The sequence below is a fragment of the Macrosteles quadrilineatus genome, unplaced genomic scaffold, assembly GCF_028750875.1.
Source record: "Macrosteles quadrilineatus isolate MER2022 unplaced genomic scaffold, UCM_ALF_1.0 Scaffold_4__1_contigs__length_99947679, whole genome shotgun sequence".
NCBI lineage: Eukaryota > Metazoa > Arthropoda > Insecta > Hemiptera > Cicadellidae > Macrosteles > Macrosteles quadrilineatus.
Genome location: NW_026542597.1, coordinates 10,117,266 through 10,145,123, shown reverse-complemented (window position 1 = coordinate 10,145,123; position 27,858 = coordinate 10,117,266). Strand labels below are relative to the sequence as shown.

General features: G+C 34.0%; 1 protein-coding gene across 1 annotated transcript; it reads right to left on the bottom strand.

The window, feature by feature from the left end:
* Positions 1-27,858, bottom strand: LOC128992222 (nose resistant to fluoxetine protein 6-like). The gene is made up of 14 exons (XM_054415693.1): positions 27,647-27,858; positions 25,207-25,398; positions 24,469-24,638; positions 22,830-23,029; positions 20,298-20,368; positions 18,738-18,940; positions 18,374-18,537; positions 7,139-7,307; positions 6,453-6,643; positions 4,933-5,065; positions 4,202-4,397; positions 3,534-3,676; positions 1,508-1,616; positions 1-246 (listed from the first exon to the last, which is right to left on the bottom strand). The coding sequence occupies exons 1-14, from the start codon at positions 27,699-27,701 to the stop codon at positions 170-172; spliced, it is 2,073 nt and encodes a 690-aa protein (XP_054271668.1). The 5' UTR covers positions 27,702-27,858; the 3' UTR covers positions 1-169.

Here is a 27,858-nt window from a genome sequence, read left to right as displayed (position 1 = left end):
TTTAATGTACAAAATCATATTTAATACAAAATATACATGATTGGAGTGTACTGTTATTTGTTCCATGAACAGAAGATAATACCAGGACCCGTATAGCCCTGTCCAGTTCACAATCTACAGTATAGTCATAGTCATCACAGTTGGTTGCTTCATTATTTTCACTACTTTACTATGCTTTATCCTCAATCATACACCTTGTTCTCTTTGTTTCCTTGTTATTTAAACTGAAAGAATCCTTTGCTACTGCTGTAATCATAAAAAATATAAATTAATATCAAAATATGGGGAAACACTACCAAAACAAACATAAATAAACTTCTAGTACTTCAACAGAAAGCTGTGAGGTGTATGGCGGGACTAAAGCTTTGGGGGCCGGGTCTTGTAGGGTAACTTTCAAAAATCTTGAGATTCTTACCATTTCTTGCACTATAATTTACAGAGTTTTAATATACAGGGCTATTCAAAAATATAAACCCAACTTCATGACTTTGTATCTCAAAAAGTATAAATCGGGCAGACATAAATTTTACACCACTCAAAAGAGGAAATTTCAAAGTTTTTTTGACCTTGGTTCTGTAAACGGCCAAAAAAGTTATCACAACAATGGGCAGCCATTTTGTATTACTATCTGTTAGTTATTAGTAATTAAGATGGCTATGCAGCATAAGATTTCCTGTGTGACAGAGTTTACAAAAACTGAGTCTCCTATAACAGTTCAGTGGGCTTTTCACTCGAATTTTATATTGAACCACTGACTAGAACCATATAGACAAATAGAACAAAGTCTTGTTGGAATTCCTCCAAATACAGCTCTTTTAATAAGCTACCTGTATTGTTTCAAGTGCTTGACTTTAACAAATTTAAAAACAAATTGGCTTCTTGACAGAAGGAAAAGAATTATATCCGAGATCGCACCAACATCCACGATCACCCAGTGTAGTTGTGATTTTTTAATGACACAACAGCATTTGAAACGCCGTTAAAATGCTAGGAGGATTAAAAATAATGTTTAATCCTCCTAGTGTTAATAAGTGGAAACCTCGATTGTAGGCGTTTGGTGCCGTTATCAAAACTCAAGTTCAACTTGATAGGTACTCACCGAATCTCCAGTTCCCAACCTGGATGATGGATAGTTATTTGATTTAATTTACAGTTACATATTGCCTATGCGATCAATCAATCCTTTTAGTTTATTAAAACTTCAATCAAACCATAGTTTGTTAATACTTCAGTAGGCCAATTTACATGGGACCAACATGGAAAATTTTGTTTTGTGATAACCAAGAGTACATTATTTTCAGATATAACGAATTGATTGTATTTTAAATTAATTAATAATTATATTTACGCATTTAAGTGGAGTATACAGTGAAGCGTGGTTAGTGGGATTTACTCCAAGGGTCGGGAGAGTCCATCGGAGGGACAGTATAGGCATTGTCCAGCTCTACCCTCTGGTCAGGTAGTCTGTCTTAACTTATGTTGAGACAGCCTTTACCATAATACACACCTTTTTGGAAGAAAGCTTTTTCAAGTCTGATGAAAGGAGCTTCCACACTCAAACTCAAGAGAACAGCTTGACCTATCGACAACATTAGCTCACCCAAGACATCTCGAGCCTTGAAAAATAATATCAACATTACTTGTCAGATTTTTTCTCTAGGCTATTAAAAAAATAGGTTTGTTGTACAGGGAGAGTGGTAAAGTGTGTTTTAATTAAATGCATATAATATATCCATTTATGCAAACTACAACATACATATTCTCTATTAATAAGAACTAGTGGTCGTCCAGTGGTCGAAAACTCAACCAAAAATATGTAATGTACAGGATTCTCTATTTTCACCCCACGCTGTAAATAAAACATGTAATTAATTTCTTTTTATTTTCTTCTTCTTTAATTCTTAAAGAATTAAAATTAATTAATTATTTTTAATTTCTTCCATTTGTTTTGATTTTCTCTTAACATATTTCGTTGTTATTTTGTCACCAGCCTGGCAACCCATAGGACCATATTAATTTTTCAAAGTTTTAAATTCATTTGTTGTGCTTATTTTTTAGCCTATTTTAATTTATAAAGAGATTCTGCACATCAACAGGAAAATATTTTTCTATCAGTGTCCGTAGATTTTCCCTGCGATGCACACGAGCTGAGAAAAAAGGTTTTAAAGATGCTTGCCTATTAATATATTTTTAAAGGTCCAAATTAATTTGTGTGCTTATTTTTTAGCCTATTTTAATCTATAAAAGGATTCTGCACATCTACAGGAAAATATTTTCTATAAGGGTGTATAGATTTTCCCTGAAATGCAGCTGAGGTTTTAAAGAAACATGCTTGCCTATTAATACTGTATATAGATAATGTATAATTTTAGCGTATTTCCAATATAGGGAATAAGTTATTACCATAGGTCTCGTAAGACCTGGACCCAGGACCGATTTACTTTTTCGTTTTGAGGTTCCCAGAGGCCAAAAAAACCATCCGTTCAAATTCATATATATGTTGTCCCATGGCACGATAACTCGAACAAAATTGAAAAGTTTTTGATGAAATTTGGTATAAACGTATAAACCTACATTTATTCGAACAAGTTCGCAAACCAGCATGATCGGACTATGGAAACGGGGGTTTATGGGGGGGGGGGGGGGGGTTTATGGAGTAAAAATGGGGTTTTCTTTTTTTTGACGCTAAAAACATAAAATTTTGGAATTAATTTCAAACAATTTTGTAGAGTTAAAAAAAAAGAAACAATTTAGTATATTGAAGCATGATTGTATGCCAAATGTTACAGAGAAAATTCATAAAAGTGTAAATTTAAAATTTCCATGTTGTTCTTAAGGAGAAAATGAAAACTGTTGTAGTTGTTTATGGATATATGTTGATAAAATTTGGCAAATTTATTTATTTCATCTTATACTTTTGACGTTTGTACATAAAACACTTTTTACCTTCCCTGTAGCAGCAAACCTAAGTACTTGTTAAATCCAATGTTATTTAAATTGGGAATAAATATATCTTATGTATGGAAATATTTTAGTAAAAATGTAACAGACAAGTTGAAATTCGCTTAGTCTGCAGGTTTGCTGTTGCGGGGTATTTAAATTTAAGTTTTTTCCTAAATCTTCTCTATAGTTGTAAGTCTACAACATTGCTTCAATCTACTAAATTATTTGTTTTTTAAGGCCTACAACATGGTATAGAAAGAAATTGGGAAAAACCAATTTTTACCCCATCTAACCTCCCATAAAACCACACAAGTTTGAACGTTTGTTCAAATTTTCATCAAAATCAAATAATTTTCTGTTGAGTTAGCAAGCTAACGGAAATATAAATGAATTTGAATGGATGTTGTTTTTGGGTTCTGGGGACATTATCAGGAAGAAGTAAATTGGACACGAGTCCAGGTGTTACCAAACCAATGAGGTCTACGGTAATATCATTATATGGGAAATTTGCTACAAACAGTAAGAATGTATGATATGAATAACTTTTAAAGAAATATATTGTAAATTGCTACAGGAAAAGGCTTGATTACCATATACAAAGAGCTGAAATATTGTGGCGCTTGTTGAGACGCCACCATTGCATATTGTATCCCTCCGTGAACCATGTAAAGACTGAATGCAAGCCTTCCCAAAGGCTGGAATAATCTGCTGGCCAGAAAACTTCTTAAGAGACCTATTGGATCGTAATTATAATTTATTCACTAATATCATCACTAGTAATAAAATCAGAAGATAGAGCAAAAGTAAAATAAAGTTTTAAAATCACATAAATGCCAATCATTTAAATACCATTAAACTCAATCAATTAATAACAAAAGAGTACATCACAAACTTTACAGCACTAAAAGAAAACATGTTCTGGCTTTGATATGTCAAATGTGCATTAGTCAAGTTACCCTAATTATGGCACTTTACTCTAAACATTGGTTAACTTTTTGTACAAATGTGTAAATGTTTTTAATTTCCATTCAGGCTGGAATAACTGTGATTGCTGTTGATTAGGTGCTCGGCAAAATTGGATTATTGTGTTATTTTAAAAATGCTCGTCACCAATCTATATCATAAACACAAGTCTCAAATTGCTGTAATACAAGCAATTTTAAAAAGCAGTTAAATACCTCGCCTTTAAATCTGAAAGTTACAGGTTCAATTCAAGGGCCGAAACTGATTTAATTTAAACTACACATTAAACACCAACCTGCATTGTCAGTTTCACAAGCAAATATGAGCCAAGCCACGGCTACAGCCCAGCACACCCTGTGTAGACTGATGTACAAGGCGGATTGTAGAGGGTTGTAATGCAACATCTGATAGTCCTGGTGAAAGTATGACACTCCGACAACACTGACACTAGCTAGAACTCCAGCACAGACCCATCCTGTGACCACCATCACCTGTCCACCAAAAGGTAAATCAGTACCAGCAGATCCAAGTCTTACCATGAGACCTACAGCAATAGCTTATTTCCATATGGGAAATTTGTTATAGTTCACAAAACATAGCCTGGATTTATTGAAGGACTTTTTTCAGAGAGTTAGTCGAAGAGAAATATTTTATTGTGTATAAATAGCATGGACTCTAGAGTATTCTAGATAACAGTAAGTTAGCTGAACTTTATAATTTTTTTTTAAAGTTATACGCCACTTGGATTTCAAATTTAAGGAAATGTTTTTAACAGTAGAAAACTGGGAACTAAATCTAAGTTATAACTTATAATTACTTAAAACAGAAAACAATTTGTATTTTAAAATAAAGGCCATACCTGTTGCCTGTTGTCCAATACCACTTCATAAAAATATGTTAGTTTATGTTTTTGAAATTTTTTAAATTATCAAAAAGGGAGGGCTGGGTTAAGAATCTAATTGAAACCGACATAATCATTAAAGAATCCAGCAATTGATAGGAGGAATCGAGGAATGTATGATTTACTTGTGACATTTTGAACTTGAAGTCTTTCAGACGATGAAGCATGTATCCTAGTCCGATACCCACAAGCCAGGGAGCTGCTCTTGTGTGTGTTGTTGTGTACTCAAGCCGGTAATTGTCTGCTGTCCTCAAATCTCTATGATGAAACATGGCCAAAGTCAAACCAATTAACAAGACAATGTGTAAACAGCAATGAATAAACCTTTCATTCTGTATAAAAAAAATTGAGAATCCTACATAAATACACAAGTCAAATTAATCGTGTATTTTATTGGGACAAATTGAGAATAACACCATTGTATTAGCCAAGTCAATGCAAAGAATCTAATACCGTACCACCGTATTACATTTGTATTACTATACTAATAACAGTACTAATATTAATTATAATATAATATAGAATCTCGTTTAGTCGGACCAGCCAGTACCGCGGCCGATCCAACTTGACAAAAATCTGTGTTATTCAGACAAAAAGTAAAAAACAATAAAAAAATACCCCTCTTGCAGCAAACCTACAGTCTAACCTAATTTCCAATTGTCGGATTTGATTTTTACTAAACTATTTTCTTTAAAAACATGTAAGATTTATTCCTTATTTTAATTTATAGGTTACCGTGAGTACTTAGGTTTGCTGATACAGGGAATAGTAACAGTTTTTTTTGCTTAATATTAATAATACCTATATTATGAACTAAACTGATTAATTTGTCAATCTGATTCAAATTTATCAATAAACAAGCAAACTACAACAGTTTATTTATTCTCCATAAGAATAACACAGGGAAATTTTAAAAGTAAAATCTTTTTGAATTTTCACCAAAACCTTTAATTGTACTTAACAAGCTTCAATGAACAAAATTGTTTTTTTTTTTAACTCTACACAATGTAACTTATGCAATGAAAATTTGGCGTTTTCTTGTTTTAAGGGTAAAAATATGAAAATAGTTATTTGTGCAACTAGTGAGAAAAGTGATCAATTGACTCACTCGAGAGAAATCCTTACTCACGAGCCGTAGGCGAGTGAGGAATGGTTTCTTGAGTGAGGCAATTGTACTTTGAACTCGAGTTGCACATTATACTTTTCCTACAGTTACCATAAAATAAATAAATTGGTGAAGAAACATAACCTATTTTTACACAGAAGTGAACTTTTAATATAACATTTAATGTGAAGTGACAAATGCAACAGTACAACAGCTGACCAGCTGATTTACAGCCAGTGCTGCCAACGTATTTCGCACGCATACGACGTTGCCTGCATGTTACGCGCTCACTATTTCGTGCCTTCACGTTGAAAATCTGGAGTGAGACAAAGTAATTAGAGTGAGACAATGTTAAAATTGTCTCACTGATGAGCGAATTCGCCACTTTGCTTTCTCAAATCAGTGAGAGAACATGTACATTGTTAGGTAACTGTAGGAAAAATCTATTTGTTACGGTATTTTAAGTCTACCTACCTTATTTCAACAACAAGAATTAATTGTCAATCATGAAAAATCAAACAGTGAGGTAAGGTACAGTACCTTGTTATAAGCGATCCAGCAGGTAGTTTGTTGTAAAATGCGACTAGAAAATTGACAGAAACAGCAGCTATAATGAGTAGAGGCAAGCCAATTCTAGAGAAATTCCTGTAATGTAGCAGTGGAAACAGCACAAGCGGAGAGAAAAAGTAAAGATGCATGTCAACACACAAATACCAGGTGAAAGAAACACACTGCAACAGGAAACAATGTATTAAGGGTAGAATTGTGATGTTTTGATGACTATGTAATATGGATCTTGATTGTGGTTTTAGTAAATAGTTCTGACCAAAGAAACAGCTACTACACAGGTATCTCTCACTCCATATTCTATACAAACACTCGCCCTGCAATCAATTCCAGCTTAAAATATAGATACAAAATTGGTTCAATGTCTTAAGTGAAGAATTAAACAAAAACAAGCTATCATAAGACTAAAAAGAAACCATAATTAGTTTGAAATATTTGACTTAGTGGGTTGGTAGTGTGGCGGATGATCCCTATACATTAAAAAATGTTTATATTCAGCAATAAATATTATATAATCGTAAAACTATTATTATCTTGCAATGTACTGGCTCACCTCTTGCCTTGCCTTACCTTGCACGCACAGGCCAGAGGACTCCCAAAGATTCATTGAGGCCACCTACCTAAAAATTGTGATCAGAGAGACTGTAATGTGTGCATACCTGATTGTCAGTATAAATATAATTGTTGAGATATAGCAGGTTAGTCCAGCCATGCGCTCTGCAATCCTCCTGGTGTCTTAAGTAGAACGTTTGCCACAATGGACCTCTACCAATACGAGAAGACAACGTGGCAGCCAAGAGAACAACCAAAGCCAGCGCCGGAGTCACACTGTGAAGTGTTAAGTATTTGTTAGTTGGGCATTGTAAAGTTGAAAATAATTTAATACATTCAGATTATTTTACGTATTTCTTAGTGGCAAGAACTAGAATATTTAATTATTGAACTGTTGTTACCTTAGGAGGATTTTAACATCTTTCTGCAAGAACAAAGGCTAAGGTAACAAAAAATGTCATCTGTCAATTCCGATGGAAAGGAATTTTGTGTTTGGCTTCGACAACTAGAAATATACCCCCGTCGCAGCAAACCTGCATACTAAGCGAATTTCCATTTACCCGGCTTGATTTCTACTAAAATATTCCCTAAAAATTTACGGATTTATATCCTATTTAAATAACATTAATTTTAGTGAGTAGTTAGGTTTGCTGCTACGGGGAAGATGTTGAGATGTGTTTTTTCAATTGAAATATTGATAGCTTAGTATGAAATAAGCCAAATTGCCAAATTTGATTACTTAAAATATATCCATAAACAAGCAAACTAGAACAGTTTATTTATTCTCCATAAGAATAACATGGGAATTTTAAATTTACAATTTTTTGAATTTTCTCCGTAGTCAATGAACATTCAAAAAAACTTCAATATACTAAATTATTTGTTTTTTTAAGCTCTTCAAAATGGTCTAGAGAGAAATTTAGAAATTTAAAGTTTTTAGGGGCAAAAATGAGAAAAACCCATTTTTACCCCATAAAACCCCCCATAAACCCCTGATCCCATGGTCCGATTATGCTGGTTCGCGAACTCGTTCGAATAAATGTAGGTTTACACGTTTGTACCAAATTTCATCGAAATCGGGTCAATTTTGCTCGAGTTATCGCGCTAACGGACACATATATAAATATATATATATATATATATATATACTTTTGTGCCCACCCGGTTTGGCAGTCAGTGCGCTGGTAATTTACTCGGTGTGGCAGTCACCCGCCCGAAAGCCAGTCAGCTCTCCCATAAGCCAGTCAGGTATGGCTTCCCGTGCACTTTATACGTATGAAAACAGCAAACCGGTGCTGCTGCCTGTGTCGATAAGCGTAACTGCAATACCAATGCGGAGACTGTCTCATCGTGTGTTCTATCGTGGAGTAGTGTAGCCAGTACGGCACCCTACCCTACTTTGTAGCGGTAAAACCCAGCGGTCTGTAACCTTCGTTTACTCCTTGTTACTATTTGTGTTGGGATAGTGATTAACTACGTGTTAATGTTTAAACATGTTCATACTCCAAATAAATATGATGCACCTCTAATAAGGATCGTCGAATATTAATTAATTATAATTGGTCGAATCTTGATCCTACCCGTTCATCATCTCATATTTTAAGTTATTTTGATTTTTTTTCCTTCAGTTGAAATTTTAGTCAACTTCTCCTTTATACAATATTTTTTATCCTAGTATTTACAGTGTTTCCACGGACCGGGAACTATACGGATTTTCTTTATCTCGAGAAATATACGTGAATCTTGTCCGAGATACTGGAACTGTTTTTTACGCAATTGCGTAACGCGAAGGAGTAACTATTACATATGACAACGATATTATTCTATCTGATAAGAATAACCATGAAACTACACTCGAAAGATAAAATATTTTTATAATAATTTCAATTTTACAAACAAACTATTACAGGAATTATATTTTGGGGCGGAAGAATGATAAGGAAGCAACAAAAAGTGGTCACGAGTGCAAATACGGGGGGGGAGGGGGGTACAATATAACGAACGCCAGAAACGATTATTTGTTTACTTTTCAGATTCCTTATCAAATCTCTCTCTCTCTCTCCCTCTCTCTCTCTCTCGCTCTCTAACAATGTACAGATTGTGGACTTTACGATTTAAGTTTTCCTGCAATTATTTCAGTTCAATCCCATACCTATCCTTATGGTTTCCTATCTATTATTTTTCAAAATAAATAGTAAAGCAGGTTAAACTATTTTTTATTTTATTTTCTTGAAACCAAACACTCTTTACCATCCGGTATTCTGCAGAGTCAAATGTTTAACACTGTGTTTATAAAAATTGAATGGCCACACAATTTTGTGTTTTATTTTTATTTTTTTACTAATAGTAACTGGGATATTTATATATACCAATAAGTGCTGCAAGCTGTAATAAATGCTGCTGATTAATATCAAAATGAGTTATAATTTATTTTGTATAATACATCGGTCATTGAATACAAACCATAATGGGTTTTCTATTTGTAACTTTAACTTGCAAATACAGTAGAACCTCGCTTAACTGGAGTCGCATCATCATGATGCCTATATATTATATAACCTCACAAATCCCAAGAAAATGTTTTATTAACTGTGTTTTTCAGTCTAATATTTCGATATGAACGATATATTTAACTATTTACGGTAATTTTTAGGTGCAGTAGGTTCCCAATTATTGAAATATTACAGTTCATTTAACAAAAATAAGATGGAAGCAAAACGGAGAAATATCGATCAGTATCGTCAAGGTCAACCTATACGCTAGCACCTACAGACTGACTGACATACTGACAATCGTCTGCTTCTGTCTGCTGTCACAACACTACAATATTTTGTGGTTGGGTCGTTGGGTGATTAGTAACCATGACAACTTGTGGATGTAGATGAAACCAAAGAAAGAATAGAACAAAGAGAAATAATAAGAGGTGTTTTACATCATTTTTATCTTTATCTTATTTTTATCATTGTTATTACTACCAGAAAGACTTAAGTACAGTACTATGATTTTATGGTGTTTTATGAGTTATTTAATATTTTTATCCCCATACTTCTGTTCTGAAACATCATGTAGTAGTAGCCTAGGATGACTACGGTATCAGTAGTCTTCTAGTCTACATTTTCATTTTGTTTTGTTCTTTACGTGATTTATTGCTGTACAGTAAGCAAGTTTTGTTTTGTTTGAGTAAGCATACGGTGTAGTTTTTATTAGTTAACCAAGGTTAATGACTTAACATATCACGGTTGCGCAATACCTATTGTATTTTGACTATGTAAAATGCAAATTTATAATCACGTTAACGTCCATTTATACCGGGTGTCCAAAACCACCCGTACACCCCTTTCAAAACGATGGAAACCATTTCTTACAAACAAAAAATAATACAGAACTAGCTAAATTGGGCACGGTCTACCAAATGGTGATAATTTCAAATCCAAAATCAAACCGGAAGTGGCTTTTTCAGACCCGAAGTTGACTTTTTTAAATGTAAACTACCAATTTTGATTACAGAATCGGATTTTACGTTGAAAAATACTTAACTTTTGTCACAAACATTTTTTGAAACACTTGTTTTCTACCTCTAATCCCCCATTAAAGTCAATAAATTTTGGTCATTCATGTGTCAAAGTTACTTGAAACAATAATAGAGACAAACAAATAACAAAGTTTACATAAATACATATGATTAATAGAATCAGCTGTTTATTTTAAACTCCTTAGCAATTGAGTAACAGCTGGTCTACACATTGCTAAGTTGAATTTTTTTTATAATTTATTGTTACATATGACTCCTTAAATGTAAAAATAAATTATTTATTTTTAAAATAAAATGAAATTAAGCAATGTGTACACCAGCTTTATCTCAATTGCTAAGGTGTTTACAATGAACAGCTGATACTATTTATCACATGTCTTTATGTAATATTTGTTATTTGTTTTTCTCTATTATTGTTTCGAGTAACTTTGACAGATGAATGACCAAAAATTATTGACTTTAATGGGGCATTAGAGGTAGAAAACAAGTTTTTTCAAAAAATGTTTTAGACAAAAGTTACGTATTTTTCAACGAAGAATCCGATTCTGTAATCAAAATTGGTAGTTTACATTTAAAAAAGTCAACTTCCGGTCTGAAAAAGCCACTTCCGGTTTGATTTTGGATTTGAAATTATCACCATTTGGTAGACCGTGCCCAATTTAGCTAGTTCTGTATTATTTTTTGTTTGTAAGAAATGGTTTCCATCGTTTTGAAAGGGGTGTACGGGTGGTTTTGGACACCCGGTATAGTGTCCCGGAACGGCATTGTTCCTGAGTAAGAAACATATAAATATCATATTTAAATTATCCAGAAGTCCTTAGTTACTCACACGGGAAAAAAAGTTTTAGGCCTAAATCATTTTAAACCTGTACATTACATATTTTTGGTCGAGTTTTCGACCACTGGACGACCACTAGTTAAAGTTAATTGTATTACAACAATCTTTATAGTAAGCAATATAAGCTTGAATCGGACTTATCTGCCTTCAGCTAATCCATCATATGATAGTACGTTAGAGAGTATGCCCATGCTGAAGTTTTACTTATACTTGAAGAATGACTTAATTTAGTACCAAGAAATAAATCACACCCCTTACATACACTGTGCTGTTTTAATGCTGTGTAGTTGATTGCTACTGTATTAACCTGTGATCGCATATTAATTCATTCATTAGGAACGTATTTAAAAAAATACTACTTTTATTTTTTTTTAATTTCTATGATTTATTTACAATAACAGAAATGTGTAAGATTAAAATAAATTAATGTGTTGCATTGTCCATTTAAAGTTACATCATAGTAAATTAAAATTCCACTGAAACTTAAACAATAAAAGCCGAAATTAGTTATAAAGAAAACACGAGTTTCCTTTATATTGCTTTTACAATCGAAATATACATACTGAGCCACGGCTCGGTCCCCCGGTACTTTTCATTTTAAATATTCAAATGAAGTCGATTATTTTTAATGTTTTATGAAACGTGACATAGCAAATTTCCACGGAACTTTTTTTGTCGGCTACTACTTTATTTTATTTTTTGGTCAGGTTAGTTTAAAAACAGTGGATTCTGTATACAAAAAGTTAAATGTTCTAAATCATATTTTTTTATTTTTGGCTTATGTACGTAATTTAAATTGTACGAGAGGGGCTTCCCACCGTGCCGGATTGCGCCGTGCGGGCATATTTTGATCCAGTGGCGGGTGTTTGGTGTTTTGAATAAGAATACTGAATTGCTCGTTTTAAGATCGTATCATTACAAATCCTATCATTTTAAGATTTGCTTACACTTACGAGAAATGCATTTTCCATTTGTACATTTCTCAGGTACAAATTTTATGAAATAACGTACATTATTACGCTGTTTGACAAGTAGCTGGGGTTCGAGCTTTGTTCGGGAAACTTTACACTTTGAGAGTATTCCTTAGTCAATGTAATGCTATCCCAAAAATAATAATTTGCGGTATTTTTTTTCTTGACATTTAACTTCTATTAAAATAATAATATCATAGTTTACTGAAATGATGAGATAGAAGAGTTTTTAAAAATTTGTTTGGTTCCCCTAAATGGCCGAAACTATAGAAATTACCCAGTATTTTTCACGCTGAATTCAAAGAAGACTATTAGTAGTATGAAAATCTTCCCACCTTCCTTCCTTTGAAGTATTAGTCACTGCAAGAACTTGGACTCGCTCCAAAACCAGAACCGAAACGTTTAATTTACCCTCAATTTTTAAAATGTAATAAGTTACAATTTTCTGGAAACTCAGGACACTTTCTGACTGAAAATAATTACGGTTGATCCTTGTTGGTGAGTACCAAAAAGGAACCTTAGGTATAAACATGGTTGTATATCCAAGTTTGGTTGTCCTTGATATTGCACTATTTCATTGACACTGACAAATTAGGGCTAGGCTGCACTATAAGTTAATTGGGAGTTTATTTTATATCTAGTCCTAAGCTTATAGCCATCTTAAGGCAAACATAACCAAAACCTAACCACAGACATATAAATATAAGTGATATAAATATAAACACTCATCCTCTGTAGGCCTAAAGCTACCTATCTATATTTTTTTTTGGGTTAGGATTAGTACTTTTTTGAGAGAGTGTCATTATGTACTGAGCACACTTAGATGATATAGGGTATTAGTGATTTATGAAATTATTTATTTATAAAAAGCAACCTAACGGAGTTACCTTAATGATGCACCCAGTATTTAATACAAAAATTAAAGCTTATGCCTATGTATCACCTATGCAAATGTAAGGCACCTATAATCTAGATTAGGCATTGATTAGTGTTTATAAACTTAACATGGATGAACCACTAAGTCAAGCTACTAATTCAGTTGTTCAGGCTAGGCTAAACTGAACTCTGAAAGCATCCATCTCAAAACGGCCACAACTTAAGAACAGATCCTGGAATTTGATTTATTTTAAACTTTATTTTCCTGAAATAGATAGCTAAACTGTCCAGTGCAATCATCCCACACTGCAAATAGCAACACTCAAACTTAGTTAGGTAAGCTAGTGGTAGGTTACAACTAATTATTATCCCTGTGACCGATTCAGTGTAACATCTGACATCAGTCAGAATCAGACGACATTATTGACAACGACACTCGTCGTGTCGTTTCTTTAATTTACGGTATAATATAGTATAAAACATCTACCATATCCATAATAATGTTCTACCACTGCACCTAAACAGCAGAAAAAAGCAAATCACCAAATTCAAATCACCAAGATTCGCACAATATGACAAATTATTTATAAATTAAAAACAGTATATCTTCTGTGCCAGTAGTTAATGCGGGATTGAACTTCAAACAAACAAACAAACACACAAACTTTCACATTTATAATAGTAAGATAAGATGTATTAATTAAATATTAATTACTAGCTGTGTGCCCGTTCTACGCACGGGGATCCTCTAGTGGTCAGTTGAAACCTTCCTAAATAAAGAAACACTATTGTGACGTGGGGCCCATATCCCACGCAAGTCGAGAAGACTGCTGAGACAGCATCCCCGAGCCGTGGTGTCTTGGACGAAGGCAGAGGCAGTGAGCTGCGAGACACGGGGCCGAGAAGGTCTCCGAGTACAGAGAGCGTCGGTACTTCCGCGTCGCGCCGACACGGGAACGGGTAGAGGGTCGGTCGGTACCTTGATGTTTTAGCGCAGGGAATTTTATTAATTGTTTTTGTTAGAGTTTAAGTTAGGGAAGTTCGTTATTAATTTTTTTTCAATAAATAGTTCGTTCGTCTGCTGATTTTGTTGTGCTGTTTTCAACCCCTCACCACCTCTCACCCAAACGAGCACCCCCCCCCCCCCCGTCACAAGGGTAGACGTGACACTATTGGTTTGCATATTTTCAGATATGCTAGCCAAACTATTATATACAAACAAATACAGTATCTGACAGTTTCAAGTAAAAAAAAAAATGCGTAATAGATCTATGAGGGGTACACTTCCATATCTGTTGGCACAAACAACTAAATTAGTAATATTGATTATTCGATTGTTTAATTCCATATATCGTTTGGTTAGTTAGGTTAGGTTAACCTTACCTAACCAACCAAACGATATATAGTTAAAATACTATACCTCAACCTCGCCATTAAACAGTCAGGTTGGAAATTTCACTATCAAAGGTGCTCTTGGCCTGTCCGTACGGAACACTGAGTTATATGCGCTACCAACTTATGAATAATTGTACGAACCCAAGAGATGGATAATTGGTCTGTTGGACGTATGGTCCAGCGAGCAGCACATAGCGTTGAGAAGACACATTAGAAATACGATTTGAGCATAATCCGTAAACCTCTGTTACAATCACCCACTGCAGTTGTCTCTAAACACTTTACACAACCACCATTGAAGTGCCGTCAACGAGTTGAAACCTTATATGTAAGCTATTGGTAACGCTTATGTAAAAAATGTAAGTTTCCCAGGCATATAGAACACTGAGTCAAAGTCTTTTCCCCGGTTATAAACCCAAAACTCGATAGAAATTCTATACACAAAGAAGCTCTATTTTCATTTACGGTTACCCTACACATTATTGCACTTGCGATTAATTAAATCCGTTATGTAAGGAAAAACGGTTTTAATCCAACTTGGTTTGGATTTGCTTTTGAAACTTGATCTGAAATGATTGCGGTATTTGTAAACAATATTCAATGTAAACATATCAGTGACAGCTAGAGAAAAATAATCTTGATCCGAACAGCTGTTCGCTATTTCATATGATGATTATGTGATAAACATTGTGAGAAAACTTGACAAAAATCACACAAAATTGGGTTTTAAACGTCCGTAAGTTTTTTTTACAAAGTAGCGAGGCATATTAATAGCTAAAGACACTTTCGCCAATCCAGTGAATACATTAAAATGATTCGAGGATCTTGATAGGCACTCTCGTTTTCAGGAGAAAGCCGCGTAAAATGGCCTTTGGACCGTGACAGACGGAAGATAGACAACAACGGAATTGAGATAATAATTGATGATTGAGATAATAACGGAATTGAGATGAAACTTTTTTCGGATTCTTGAATGTTTAAAACGTAGAAATAATCTAAAAGTTGATGATTCTGAGCAATGTACAGACAAAACTCTAATTTTATTTATATAGATTAGTACCTGTGGTGATTTTTATTAGAAATTTATTGAAGTAAATAAACAGCAAAGTTAAAAACCATCTGACCAGTGTTTTTATTTAAAAAGTACGTAGGCCTATTTGATTGGCTTTGTTTTCTGAACCAAAATATCTATTTCCTGATCTATTTTTAGTTCCTGTTTTCGAAACATAATTTGGCAAAACAATTATTTATTCATTAAACAACTTGATCGAAAAATAATTTCTAAACATTGGAGGACAATTAAAAAACTTTTGAATTCTAATAAATCTAGCTGCCGTACCTGTGTTTTACATCGGAGAGGATTTTGAAGAGAAAAAGTTTGATACACGTCACATATTTCAAATCCCACTCCAAACACGTCATGTTAATACGTTTACTTCCTTAAATTAAGAATGTCAGAATCTCCAATTAACAGGCCCGTAGCAAAAGTTAAAAGTTTCACAAATCGAATCGTTTCTACCTTTTGGACCGCAAAATCAAAGAACTTTATTGACAGCATTTAAAGCTGACTTCGTTAAACATTCTGTTATCTACATTCTTCAAAAATGTAAACATTGTGAAACTTTAGAATCCCATGGGGCGTAACTCAAAGAAAACACGTTAAATGTAATCGGTATATTTGTTAACCAGGTACAGGGCTACCTCTTGAATTGATATAGATAATAAATCGAAAAATAAAGAAATATAAGTTGATTGATTATTGGCTCTTACAAAAGGGCAAACAATCAAGGAACATGATTTAATTAAGTAACCACACATCACTGAGTCTATATCTTCATTCTTTCTTGTAAAAATCGCTTTGATTGTGGCTATATAAAATAGGGAAGTAATATTTCACTGTACAACGAGCTCAAAAAGCTCGAGAACCAGCAATAAGATGGAAATAACCGGCAGAACCTTTAACCATCCACTGGCTCGCTAGTCGCTACCCCAGGTCGGTCGGTAGCCGGGTAGCCCATCAATGGAACCCGTTAGGCTCGCCCCTACCTCTCGCCACAAAAGAGACAAGAATTTTGCCTTGTTCCACACGCCTTTGATTGTTTGAGGCGGGAAAACTATTTGTGTGCTACGGCCTGCGCAACACAGGATATTGTTTTCGTATTAGTTGGCCTTTTTCCAAGATGACCGTGACCGTTAACTTATTTTATGGACTCCCTTGGAGAATAATTCAAAACTACAAAGAACATTTCTAATCCCACAGTATACTAGCTATTTAAATTATAAACACTTTGGTGTTTGAAAAATATTTTTGGACGATAAATTTTGCAGCTTTTTGAAATCATCCAAGATGGCCGCTTGCCTCCAAGGACTCAACAATAGGCCTAATTGTGCGACTATAAAGCAATAACTTCCCACCTTACGCTTGCGAATTAGTACGGTACATATTTGTATCCACAGTTGCCAGGACGACTATTAAGACGACCAAAGATTACATTGACATTTAGGTATTTAATCTGTAGAATAGTAATTGTTAAGTAATCTGGAAGACAACTAATTAAAATGAAGTGCGCAAGATGGGTTATGAGAGTGCTCAATGCCTGAAGCATAATCCATTTGTTTGAGGTGCGGATTTTCAAGCTTGTAGAACAAATAAATATCACAAAGTAGAAGGGCAGGGGTGAAAGTGACTGAAGTGACGGGATACCCGGGTGGATTTTCAGTGACTGGATTCCAGTGGTATGCGGTAAAATATATAGTGACTGGCTTAGCAGCACAAATTTTACGTGACTGGCTTTCCCATGCAAATGCGGTGGTGACTGCATTAGCATAGCATTTTTTACGTAATTATTTTTTAGTATTTTTAAGAAAAAAAGAGATATATACGTTCAGATATGTCTAGGCTTAAGATATTTACCAACATATATTATATATATATCATAGTCTTGAAATATATTGGGGGGTGCAACTGACTGACTTCCAGTGTATATTTTATGTGACTGGCTTCCCGGGCGCGGCCGTGTATAAATATATATATAAATATATATATATATATGAATTTGAACGGATGGTGTTTTTGGCCTCTGGGGACCTCAAAACGAAAAAGTAAATCGGTCCCGGGTCAAGGTCTTACCATGAGACCTACGGTAATAGCTTATTCCCTATATGGGAAATTCGCTAAAAACAGAGAGACCTTTTACACAAAGAGTACAAGGATGTTCATCTTAACAAAAAATAATTTGATTATTAGTTTGTTTGAATATTAAAATAAGTTGTTTTTAGCTTTTTAGGGACTTATGTCCCTATATGCCACTAGTATCATAGAACCAAACTTGTGTATTTGAAGCAGCTGAAAAAATTCTTTTATTCCTTTTAAATATAAATACTCATAGGGTTGACTTGGGTTAACATATGGGAAACCCCCAATCTTTTTTTATGCTCTATAAAAGTTGAGAAATAAATAATTGCAAAATTTCATGATTTGGGGGTCGAAAACGGGAACACATTATTTCCCCGTAAAACCCTCTCCCCATCAGGACTGTGGTACGCGGTTTTTATGTGATGCCTATTTTTCTCTTCCTTGTGACCCCAAAAAACTTTATTCCTCTTCTGGGCCCACTTATAAATGTGTCCCATTGTCCAACCATACTGGTTCGCGATTAACAAAAGTTTTATATTAGATAATAACAGAACCATGGCTGGGACCATTTTCTTAAAAAAATTTTGTGTTTACCGTATGATTCTGTGAAAGTAAAAAGGCAGCAGTTTAAAAGAACGTCTTCTAGTTCCAATCTCTTCCAGAAAGAAGTAAGCAATGAGTGTTCCAGTGATAACTAGAAACGTGTCAACTGCCAACATGGCATTCTGCAGCGGACTGAAGATGGGTCTCGGCATCTCCTGTAACAGATATGAACATAACTAGAGGAGAAAATACATTGAAACTATCAGAACCATACACATCACAACTACTCAGTTCAGAAAATGATTAAAGCCAGAAGAGGTATAACTATTCAAATTTTGATACTGTAAGTGACAAAATAAACATACCAGTTACCTTCTTTGATAAGAAATTACAGATGAGTGTTTTGTTTTCTTACCATGTAAGGAACTATCCAGTTAATGGATGGCACCAGAAAGTTCAACAGTGTGTGATGGCCAAGGATCACCCAGACCATGGAAAGGAACCTGAGACCTCCGAGGTAGGCAAAGGAGCGACGAGGGTCGGACGTTGAGAGCAGACGACGGCAGTTAGACACCATCGAGAAACTGAGCAGTAAACAACAGCTTGCATCATCTTCAGCTAGAAAAGTTGCATCAAAGAGTTTAGTGACTACTGGTATGGTACTGCCCTACGTCCTATGGGACTTGCTGAGAAATTATAGTCAGTCGTTACAATATTGGCTAAGAAACTAATCAGTTATTGCTTTTGTTATTGCACAGAATATAAAATTGTTATTCAGTAAATGGCTCTGCCTCATACACTTGCAACTTCTGTTAACTGTTCTAAGCTTAATTGTTATTGCAAAACCGCTCAAACATGATACAGGGTGTTCTTTTAACGCAGTCCAAATTATGAGTACCATATAAGACACTGTTTAACGACAAACAAGATCACATTGTGGTATTCCTGTATTCTTTATTTCATTGCCAATTTAGCTGATATTCATTGTTACATCTATGAGTTTTAGTGTTATTGGGAATCTATTATATTAATATGTATTTTATTGTGAATAAGTCTCAATTTGTCGTTTTTGCAAGCTCTATTTTATCATGCAAAAGCAATAACAGCTTTAGCAGTAAAGCCACGTTTACACGAGACCAGTAGAGCAGGCAGGTTACTTGCCTCTAATATTTCAAGTTTCTTGAGGCAAGTAACCTGCCCGTCAACTGGCCCCGTGAAAACAGGGCTTGAAATGCACTTTGAAAAATAAAAAAAATTAATTTCAAAGAAATCTTTGAACTATCTAAGATTGTTGTATGTTTTGTTCTTTATCGAGTTGTCAACTTTGCAATTGGATTTTTAATTTTGCATACTAATGATAGAACATGTTATTCTTAATCTTTATACAGAATGTCCCTGAATAATGTTGTGGTTGGTAAGTTAAAAAATGTGTTTAGTAATGCTGTTGGAGACCTTAGAGTTTTATCGCTCTTTTAACATATTTTAAAGAGTTATAACCTTGAGAAATATTTCGGAGAAATGTTGGACTACTTCAATTCCCACAGAACAATTAATAGGAATCAGGAAGTGTCCAGAAAAAAACAATGAGAACTGACTCCTAATTAGGGTGTTTTAATTTACATATCTACAACTGATAAACTAAACATGGCACGAATTGTAAATCAAGTTCATTGTTTATGTTACATGATCATATTATCTATGAGGACATATAATAACTATATTCCTAAATTATTCGTAGGTAAGAAGCTTATCATTTTTTTTTTCAAATCCTTTTCACAAAATAAAGGTGTCAAAAGACAGAACTTTTATGTTGTAGCTCACAGTAAGCACACATTTTGTTGTTAAATAATAATTTTCACCCATTTTTGTGAGTGAACAAATATGATCGTGAATGTGTCTCATTAGGTATACTTTGTGAATTACCAATTTATAGCCGTAAACAAATGTAGGTAATGTTTACAGTACTTTTACGTACCTTTGCTAGGATACCAAAGTTCATATGCTGTACTGAATGTGAGTAGAAGAAAGATAGTACAAGACACCAAACTGTAAAAACACAAAAAACACTCTATTTTATAAGTTAACAGTAATTAAGAGGCAACTATAACAAATATATAATCTCTGCTTGGTCTGAAACTAAAATAATAAACGGTATCAGCATTCTGACACATACTTTCTCCCATAAGTTTGTCAACAACCTTTATCATGTGTAAGCGGTGAAAGTAAATATATGGAAATGTAATTTGTACGATTTTGTTCAGAATTTAAAGGACTACATACTAATTTTTTTCAAAATCGTTCTGGCCATTTTTGTGAAAATCAGATTTTTCCGTTATTTTATGGTGTTTTTATGGGAAAATAACATAATTTAAAATAACTTTTAAACCGTAATTTTTACAGAAATGGGATTTGCACAATTTTTTCAGAATATAAAGGACTATAACATACTAAATGTTTTATCAAAATCGTTCAGGCCGTTTTTGGGAAAATTCTATTTTTCCGTTATTTTATGGGAAAATCCCCATTAAAAATCCAAATTTCTAAAAAAATGAAAAAACTATCAAAATTGTAAGGACCATAACATACTATGTTGAATAAAAACAGGATTTTTTTTCTAAAATCCTATTTTTTGTTATTTTATGGGGTTTTTATGGGAAAATAACATAATTTACCATAACTTTTGAACCGTAATTTTTAGAGAAATGGGGTTTTCACCAGTTTGTTCAGAATTTAAAGGGCTACAACATACTAAATTTATATCAAAATCGTTTGGGCCATTTTTGAGAAAATTCGATTTTTCCGGTTTTTTATGGGTTTTTATGGGAAAATCCCCATTAAAAATCAAAATTTCAAAAAAATGAAAAAAACGCCTGGAGATACCATGGATTAGAACCTACATACCAAATTTCATCGAAATCGGACCACAGGTGTAGTCTCTAGGTCTGTACACATCCAGACACACAGACACACACACACACACACACACACACACACACACACAGACATCACTTCGAAAACCACTTTTTTGGGTCCAGGGGGACCCAAAACGAATATATCCACTCAAAACTCAAACTCGAAAATTTTGACGAAAACAATACTTTCTCCATATACTATGGTATAGGGGGAGAAAGTAAAAAAACGGTAGGATTGAAAATTGAGGAATCTTTTTAACTAATTAAATTTATAACTTTTGAAATGTCTTTTGCAACTTAGCAAAAAGAGGATAGTGGTTTTACATTGAAAATTTTTTGTTTGTCTCTGCCATGGGCAGAGACTACTCCATAAAAAACACTCTTAAGGGGGAAACCAGTCAAATGTTCTATACTGCTTTTTAATTACGAATCAAAAACCTTATACTTTTATCAGCGGACAATCTTGTTTTTTAAAAAATCCATCATTGTTTAAAAAAAATAAAAAACTACAAGCATAATCTTAATTAGCATCATATTTAATCAATACAAAAAAAAAACCTTTAAATGAAATAAGAAGTCAAACCCCAAGCTGATCTAAAATACACTAAAGCAGTTAAAAATAAATTATTTGAACAATTTGCTGTAGCTTTAGACAATAACTATACAGGCCTGACCTGGGACCTTTTGAGGCCCTCAGCTAAATATTCTGTAAAGGGGCCCTCTACTAGGAAAATGCTTTTTAAATTGCAGTCCTGAAAACAAGTTTTTATCCAATTCAGGCACTGACAAAGAAGAAAAACCAGCTATAGGTTTCTAACAATTTAACCTGCCGCATGAATGTTCTCTAGGAATATTTTATAAAGAATTTGTCTATATATTGTCTATTGTCTAACAAAATATTGAATTATGCAATTTATTCACTTCATTATTATAAAAAAAAACACATTATTGTATGATACCTTTACACTACCAAACACCTACTATGTTCACTGTTGTTGCACCTTGTTGTTTTGTATTGTTGATTTGCATGGATTATGTAAATTGAGCACAACAGTGGATTTGTATTTCTTTGTAAAATGGATTGTCCGTAAATAAATGAACATGAAAATTAAAACATTCTGTATCCTACAACTAAACTTCCAAAGCATACGACAAAGTTTAAAAATAAAAATGCAGTACTGTATTTTATTGACGCCGAAGTGTTAATGAATTATGTCAAAATTATTTGCATGGTAAATAAAATAAAAGATAAAAACTTCACTTTCTCCCATTAACTTGTCAACAACCTTTGTAATGGGTAAGCGGTGGGAGTATCATGTTACTTTATGGGTAAAATATTGCAATAAACTTGTACCTTATATTGTTCAGAGTTAAAAGGTCATACACTTTTTTACATAAACTACTTATGAGAGTTAATACTAATTCCATAAATTAGCTTATGTTCTAAACAGTACAGCACATAAACATGTTAACTTGTAAGACCAGAATAACAGCACAAAATTCTTGGGTATTATTTATTTATTCTACTGGTTAGGATTGGTTCTGATGGTTTATACTTTGTAAAAAAGGAATTTCTAATAATGTTAGAAACTTACATTGCCATCCAGTCTAGTGTGTCAAGAGGAACAGACTCCAGCTTGGAGCAAGAGTATTGTTTGACTCTCGCAGAGATATTCCACGGAGATAGGACACGGGTGAAGTGAATTTCTACATCAGTGTCCATACAGGAGGCTGGCAGGCAAAATGATAACTTCGGATCCTTAATGAGCAGCGGCAATCCACCAAGGGTAGTTTCCTGCATAATTAAATTTTATAAACAAATTTAGTTGTACAAAAATTCATGATGAAGGTACGTCCCCAGACAAAAGGTTTGGACACCACTGATTGCTGATCTAAGATAATAAAATGCATTATAAAATGTAAAGTACAATATTTGTTGCCAGTTCAATCCTGAGATTTCCTAAACTGGACACGTCTGTCCTTGATCTGAAATAAACTAATCGTTCTGCTGTGCTTCGCAACCAAAACAGTTACACACTTACAACGGATTACAGGAATATTTCAATCGTACTTATTGTTAAATCAAAACTTTTGTGTGTTTGCATTAAAACTGAGTGGCTGAAACAAAACTAATAAACTTTATTGCAATGTAAATCTATGATGAGAATCAATAATTGATCAAACTCAGGGAAAAAGTAAACAAACAAACTGTAAATAAAAACAAATGTATAATGGCTATTCCAATATTTTGAATGAGATTAAATACAACCATGTGGTTTATTTTCTTTGGAGAGGTTTATAAAAAAAAACTTATATTTTTTGGGGAAGTTTCAGATCACGATATTTCATTCAAGTATGCGGTTGATGGGTGTGCGCCTTACAGTTTTCTCACCAGTTTAGTGATACTTATTACCTTTATTTATAGAAGATAGATTACCCTAGCTGAACGAACAACCAGCGGCTGATCTTTGGGTAGAAACACACATACAGCAACTCTGGGAGCGGGGCGGAGAGGTGTGATTTAGAGTGACAAAATCAAACCTATACAATCAAGTAGTAACTCGCACACAAACAGCTGTTAACTGTTAGCAGAGCGGAGCGGTTAACTTTGGAACAATCTTGTTTGTTTTTCTAGGGTTTGGGAGCGGAGCGGGCAACAATCTTGTGGACATTTTTAGTTCCACTTTTGCCAGTAGGCCGCTCTGTACGCCCATTCTACCGGAAAAGGAACTTACCCAGAGCATTTTGCAACCTTCTCTTTTTGTATTCAAATGTAGACATTATTCCATGAATCACAATTAACTTCATCAACAATTAACACTTCATAAGAACTGGAAACAAATTGTGAAATTCACCATGTACCTCCCTTCCTCCATTCACTCCATGCAACCACTCCTATCGGTTTGAAGCACGCAAAATGAATTTGGCTGTGCTGAAAATTGCGTACGAATTTTCTATGTGATATCTTAGAAATGATCAAACTCCCGCTCATGTCGCTCTCGCTAGTCGCTGCATGTGTGCGACGTCATTCGGTCTCAGTCGCGCCGCTACAGCTCGCATCTGGATCGCCCCGCCCTGAATCGTTGTATATGTGTTTTTACCCTTAGTCAGTAACAAAGCTATCTCCAACACTGACTTTTGACTCATCTTCCCATTATAATTCGCACCTAGTGTGTCAGGATCGTAGAACTAAATCAAACTATAACTATGTAAGCCAATTTTTCTAATACCAACCACTTGAGTATGAACAAGGCTCAAGGGTGCAGAGAAGTTGTGGATGTCAACAAGGCAGAACTGCAAGGGGAAGGGTGCATCAGCCGTGGCCAAACATTGATCAAAGTTGCCGAGGTCGTGAAGGTGACCCAGCATGAGTCCAGAGGGAAGCTTAGACGAGGAGTCCAACACTGTTGTGAGGGTGAAAACACAACTCCAGATAAAACATTGAAAACAAACATATTTGTTAGGTGGGAGGAAGGGAAAGCAAACCTTGTCTTAATCAAACATTCAAACAATAGACACTTTTTTGATTGACTTCAGAAAGGTGCCAAAACTCTATTTAGGAAGTGAGGTATTATTATATCGGTACAGTATTATTTTTGGGACTACTCCATAGTCACCAGTGGCATTTTGTAATGATGAAACTCAAACGCTTTGTAAATATTCTGAGGTATTATTTTAACATTAGGTAGGCCTATATGAAAAATTCCCTTTAGAAAGGAATTACGACCTTAACGCAATTTATGAAATAATGGATAGTTTTGTACAAGGTTTCTTGTCATGACGAACATTTCAAGTAGGCTATATGTTTTATGGGGGTGTGACTTTTAGTTTTCTCAAAAGTTCATGGGTACTTTGGAATTTGTATATGGATGCCACCTGAACTGTTAGAACAAGCAAATGAAATAAATAGCGCTGAATGTGTTTTCTTTTAACTATAGCAAGCATGAAGACTAGCGGTTATTAGACACTCACTCTGCAAGGCCCATGGCTGGAAGGACTTCAGCCCAGATTGGTAGGTTGCAGCGTCTCTGAGACATTGCCCGCTGATGGCCTGAACAGGACTATAGAACGTCACGAGCCAGGGTGGAAGCCCAGCAGGCAGCAGTTGTGACAGTTTAGAAGGTAACTGTTGTAGCCTTTTGTCATAGCTATCAGGGAAACTGGCTGAGGAAGCAAACACATATAGAATATACTACACTAGAATTATATGTAAGTAAATTATCTCCACATTTTGAAAATACTTTGCCAACTTCACGGCTGAGAACTGGGTTTATCTAGGGTTGAACTCTGCAGGAAAAAATTCTAGTTGTGTCTTTTATAAGAAAATAAACCTAATAAGAGAAATGTATAATTGTATTTATTTGCTGATATATATGAAACAGTTGAGTAGTAAACCGTCCTTTTAAAATATGTTGTTAAAAAATTAGAGGTAAGTTACCGCATAATTTAAAACAAACTTTGATACACATAATGCAGATATTACACTTATTGCCTACTTTTTTAAGAGTGCCACTTTGGACTCCTTGATAATCTATTAGGTTTAATAATACAAGTACAGTAATTAGGTTTTAGCGAATTTCCCATATAGGGATTAAGCTATTACCATAGTACTTGTGGTAAGACCTGGACCCGCAGGACCGATTTATTTTTTCGTTTTGAGGTCCCTAGAGGCCAAAACCACCATCCGTTCAAATTCATATTTATATATATATATATATATGTGTCCGTTAGCGTTGATAACTCGAGCAAAGATTATCCGATTTTGATGAAATTTGGTATAAACCTGTAAACCTACATTTATTCTAACGAGTTTGCGAAACAGCATGATTGGACTATGGAAACGGGTGTTTATGGGTGGTTTTATGGGGTAAAAATTGGTTTTCCCACTTTAGACCCAAAAAACATAAAATTTAGTAATTTCTTTCCAAACCATTTTGTAGAGCTTAAAAAAGCAATTAATTTACTGTAGTATATCAAATTGTTACTATGTGTCTATTGGTTACAGAGAAAATTCAAAAAAATTGTAAATTTAAAATTCCCATGTTATTCTTATGGCCTCTAGGGACCTCAAAACAAAAAAGTATGTGTCCCGGGTTCAGATCTTACCATGAGTACTACGGTAACAGTTTATTCCCTGTATGGGAAATTTGCTAAAAAAATGTATGGTTTTACATTTTTAGTAAGTTGTGTTGATTGAGCGAAGCTCTTATATTTTTAAAATATGTTAAAAATAATATCCAAATAAATTGAGTTTGAAACTAAACAATATAGTTAAACATCTTGAAATACTTCAAAAACTAAAATAGAAAGGGGATTGTTTAAATCTAGCATGTCTACAAAAGAACTGAAACATTAAAGCAAATACTGATACCAATAAGATACTATTTTAAATGTTTTAGATATGTATTTAAAGCTGAAGTACTGACCAAAACCTAGGAAGAGGTTAAATTTCACTCAGATTTATGCCAAGCCACCAATAGTGATGCTTATATCAAGTTATAGGCTACAAAGTTTCTAATAAAACTTGAAAATTTTAGCTTAAAATAAATATAAAAAACATTTAAAATGGTCTCTTATTTGCTATCAGTATTTGCCTTTAAAATGTTTCAGTTCTTTTGTGGACACTCTGTATGATTGAAATTCATCATGACAAATTGAAATAGTTACTTGTTACCTATGAGGTAGTTATTTCCATATTATAAAATAACAATTTTGTAATGTAAAGTTTAGAAAATTCCTATTTTTAATTATAACTAGCTGTTACCCACAGGCTTCAACCCGTTTGACATCATAAGTATTAATAAAACTATTGATTGGTTAAGTTAACCTGAAATAAACAAAATACAGTAAAGGAAACAAATAAGTACAGCTGAGGTATTTTTAACATTAGGTATATGAAATTTTCCCTTTAGAAAGGAATTACGACCTTAAAGGACATAATGGATAGTTTTGCGCAATGTTTCTCGTTATGACGAATATTTTAATTATATGGATGATGGGGGTGTGACTTGTAGTTTTCTTAAAAGTTCATGGGTACTTTTGGCTTTATGTATAGATTTATAAATCTGAGCCATGCGAACGAGATCATCTTGAAAATTAAGAAGTTAAACGGGGCAAAGTCCGCGGGTTACAGCTAGTAGATTTATAAATCTGTAATATTATTGATGACAATACTTTGTTGCATCACAGTTAAGTGATGATTTATTTTTTCATTTCAAAATTTGACAATCCAATACAATTGATTTGTAAAGCTTCTACTGGTGCAATATTGTGTCAACTTTGTTGGTATTGTTGCATTGTTGTTACCAAATACATTACAGATGATTTAATAACACTCATTGTTTATCACAAAATGTTACAAGATATGTTGGTGAAAAAAAGTAGATAAATAAATTTGTGTATTTTTACTCACCCCTCGCACTGAAGTAAAGAGCTGCTAATACAAACAGATGACATTGCAGCTTCATAGCTAACTAATAAAGCTGCCTAATCTTAAGTAACTGGCTTGTTGTCAGTCAGCTGTGAACTAACTGTTGAATTCTCAAGCTCCTGGTTCATTGACAGTCAGATGTTAACTGATCTCCTACTTCATTGTTAGTCAGATGTTTACTCACAGGTGCCTTC

Excerpts from the sequence above, each read along its gene's own strand:
- LOC128992222 (XM_054415693.1), bottom strand. The coding sequence starts at position 27,701 with ATGAAGCTGCAATGTCATCTGTTTGTATTAGCAGCTCTTTACTTCAGT. Across the intron at positions 23,030-24,468 it reads GCCTTGTTCATACTCAAGTG|GAAACTACCCTTGGTGGATT; the intron begins GTTGGTATTAGA and ends TTAATTATGCAG. Across the intron at positions 6,644-7,138 it reads ATATTTATACTGACAATCAG|TGTGTTTCTTTCACCTGGTA; the intron begins GTATGCACACAT and ends TTCCTGTTGCAG.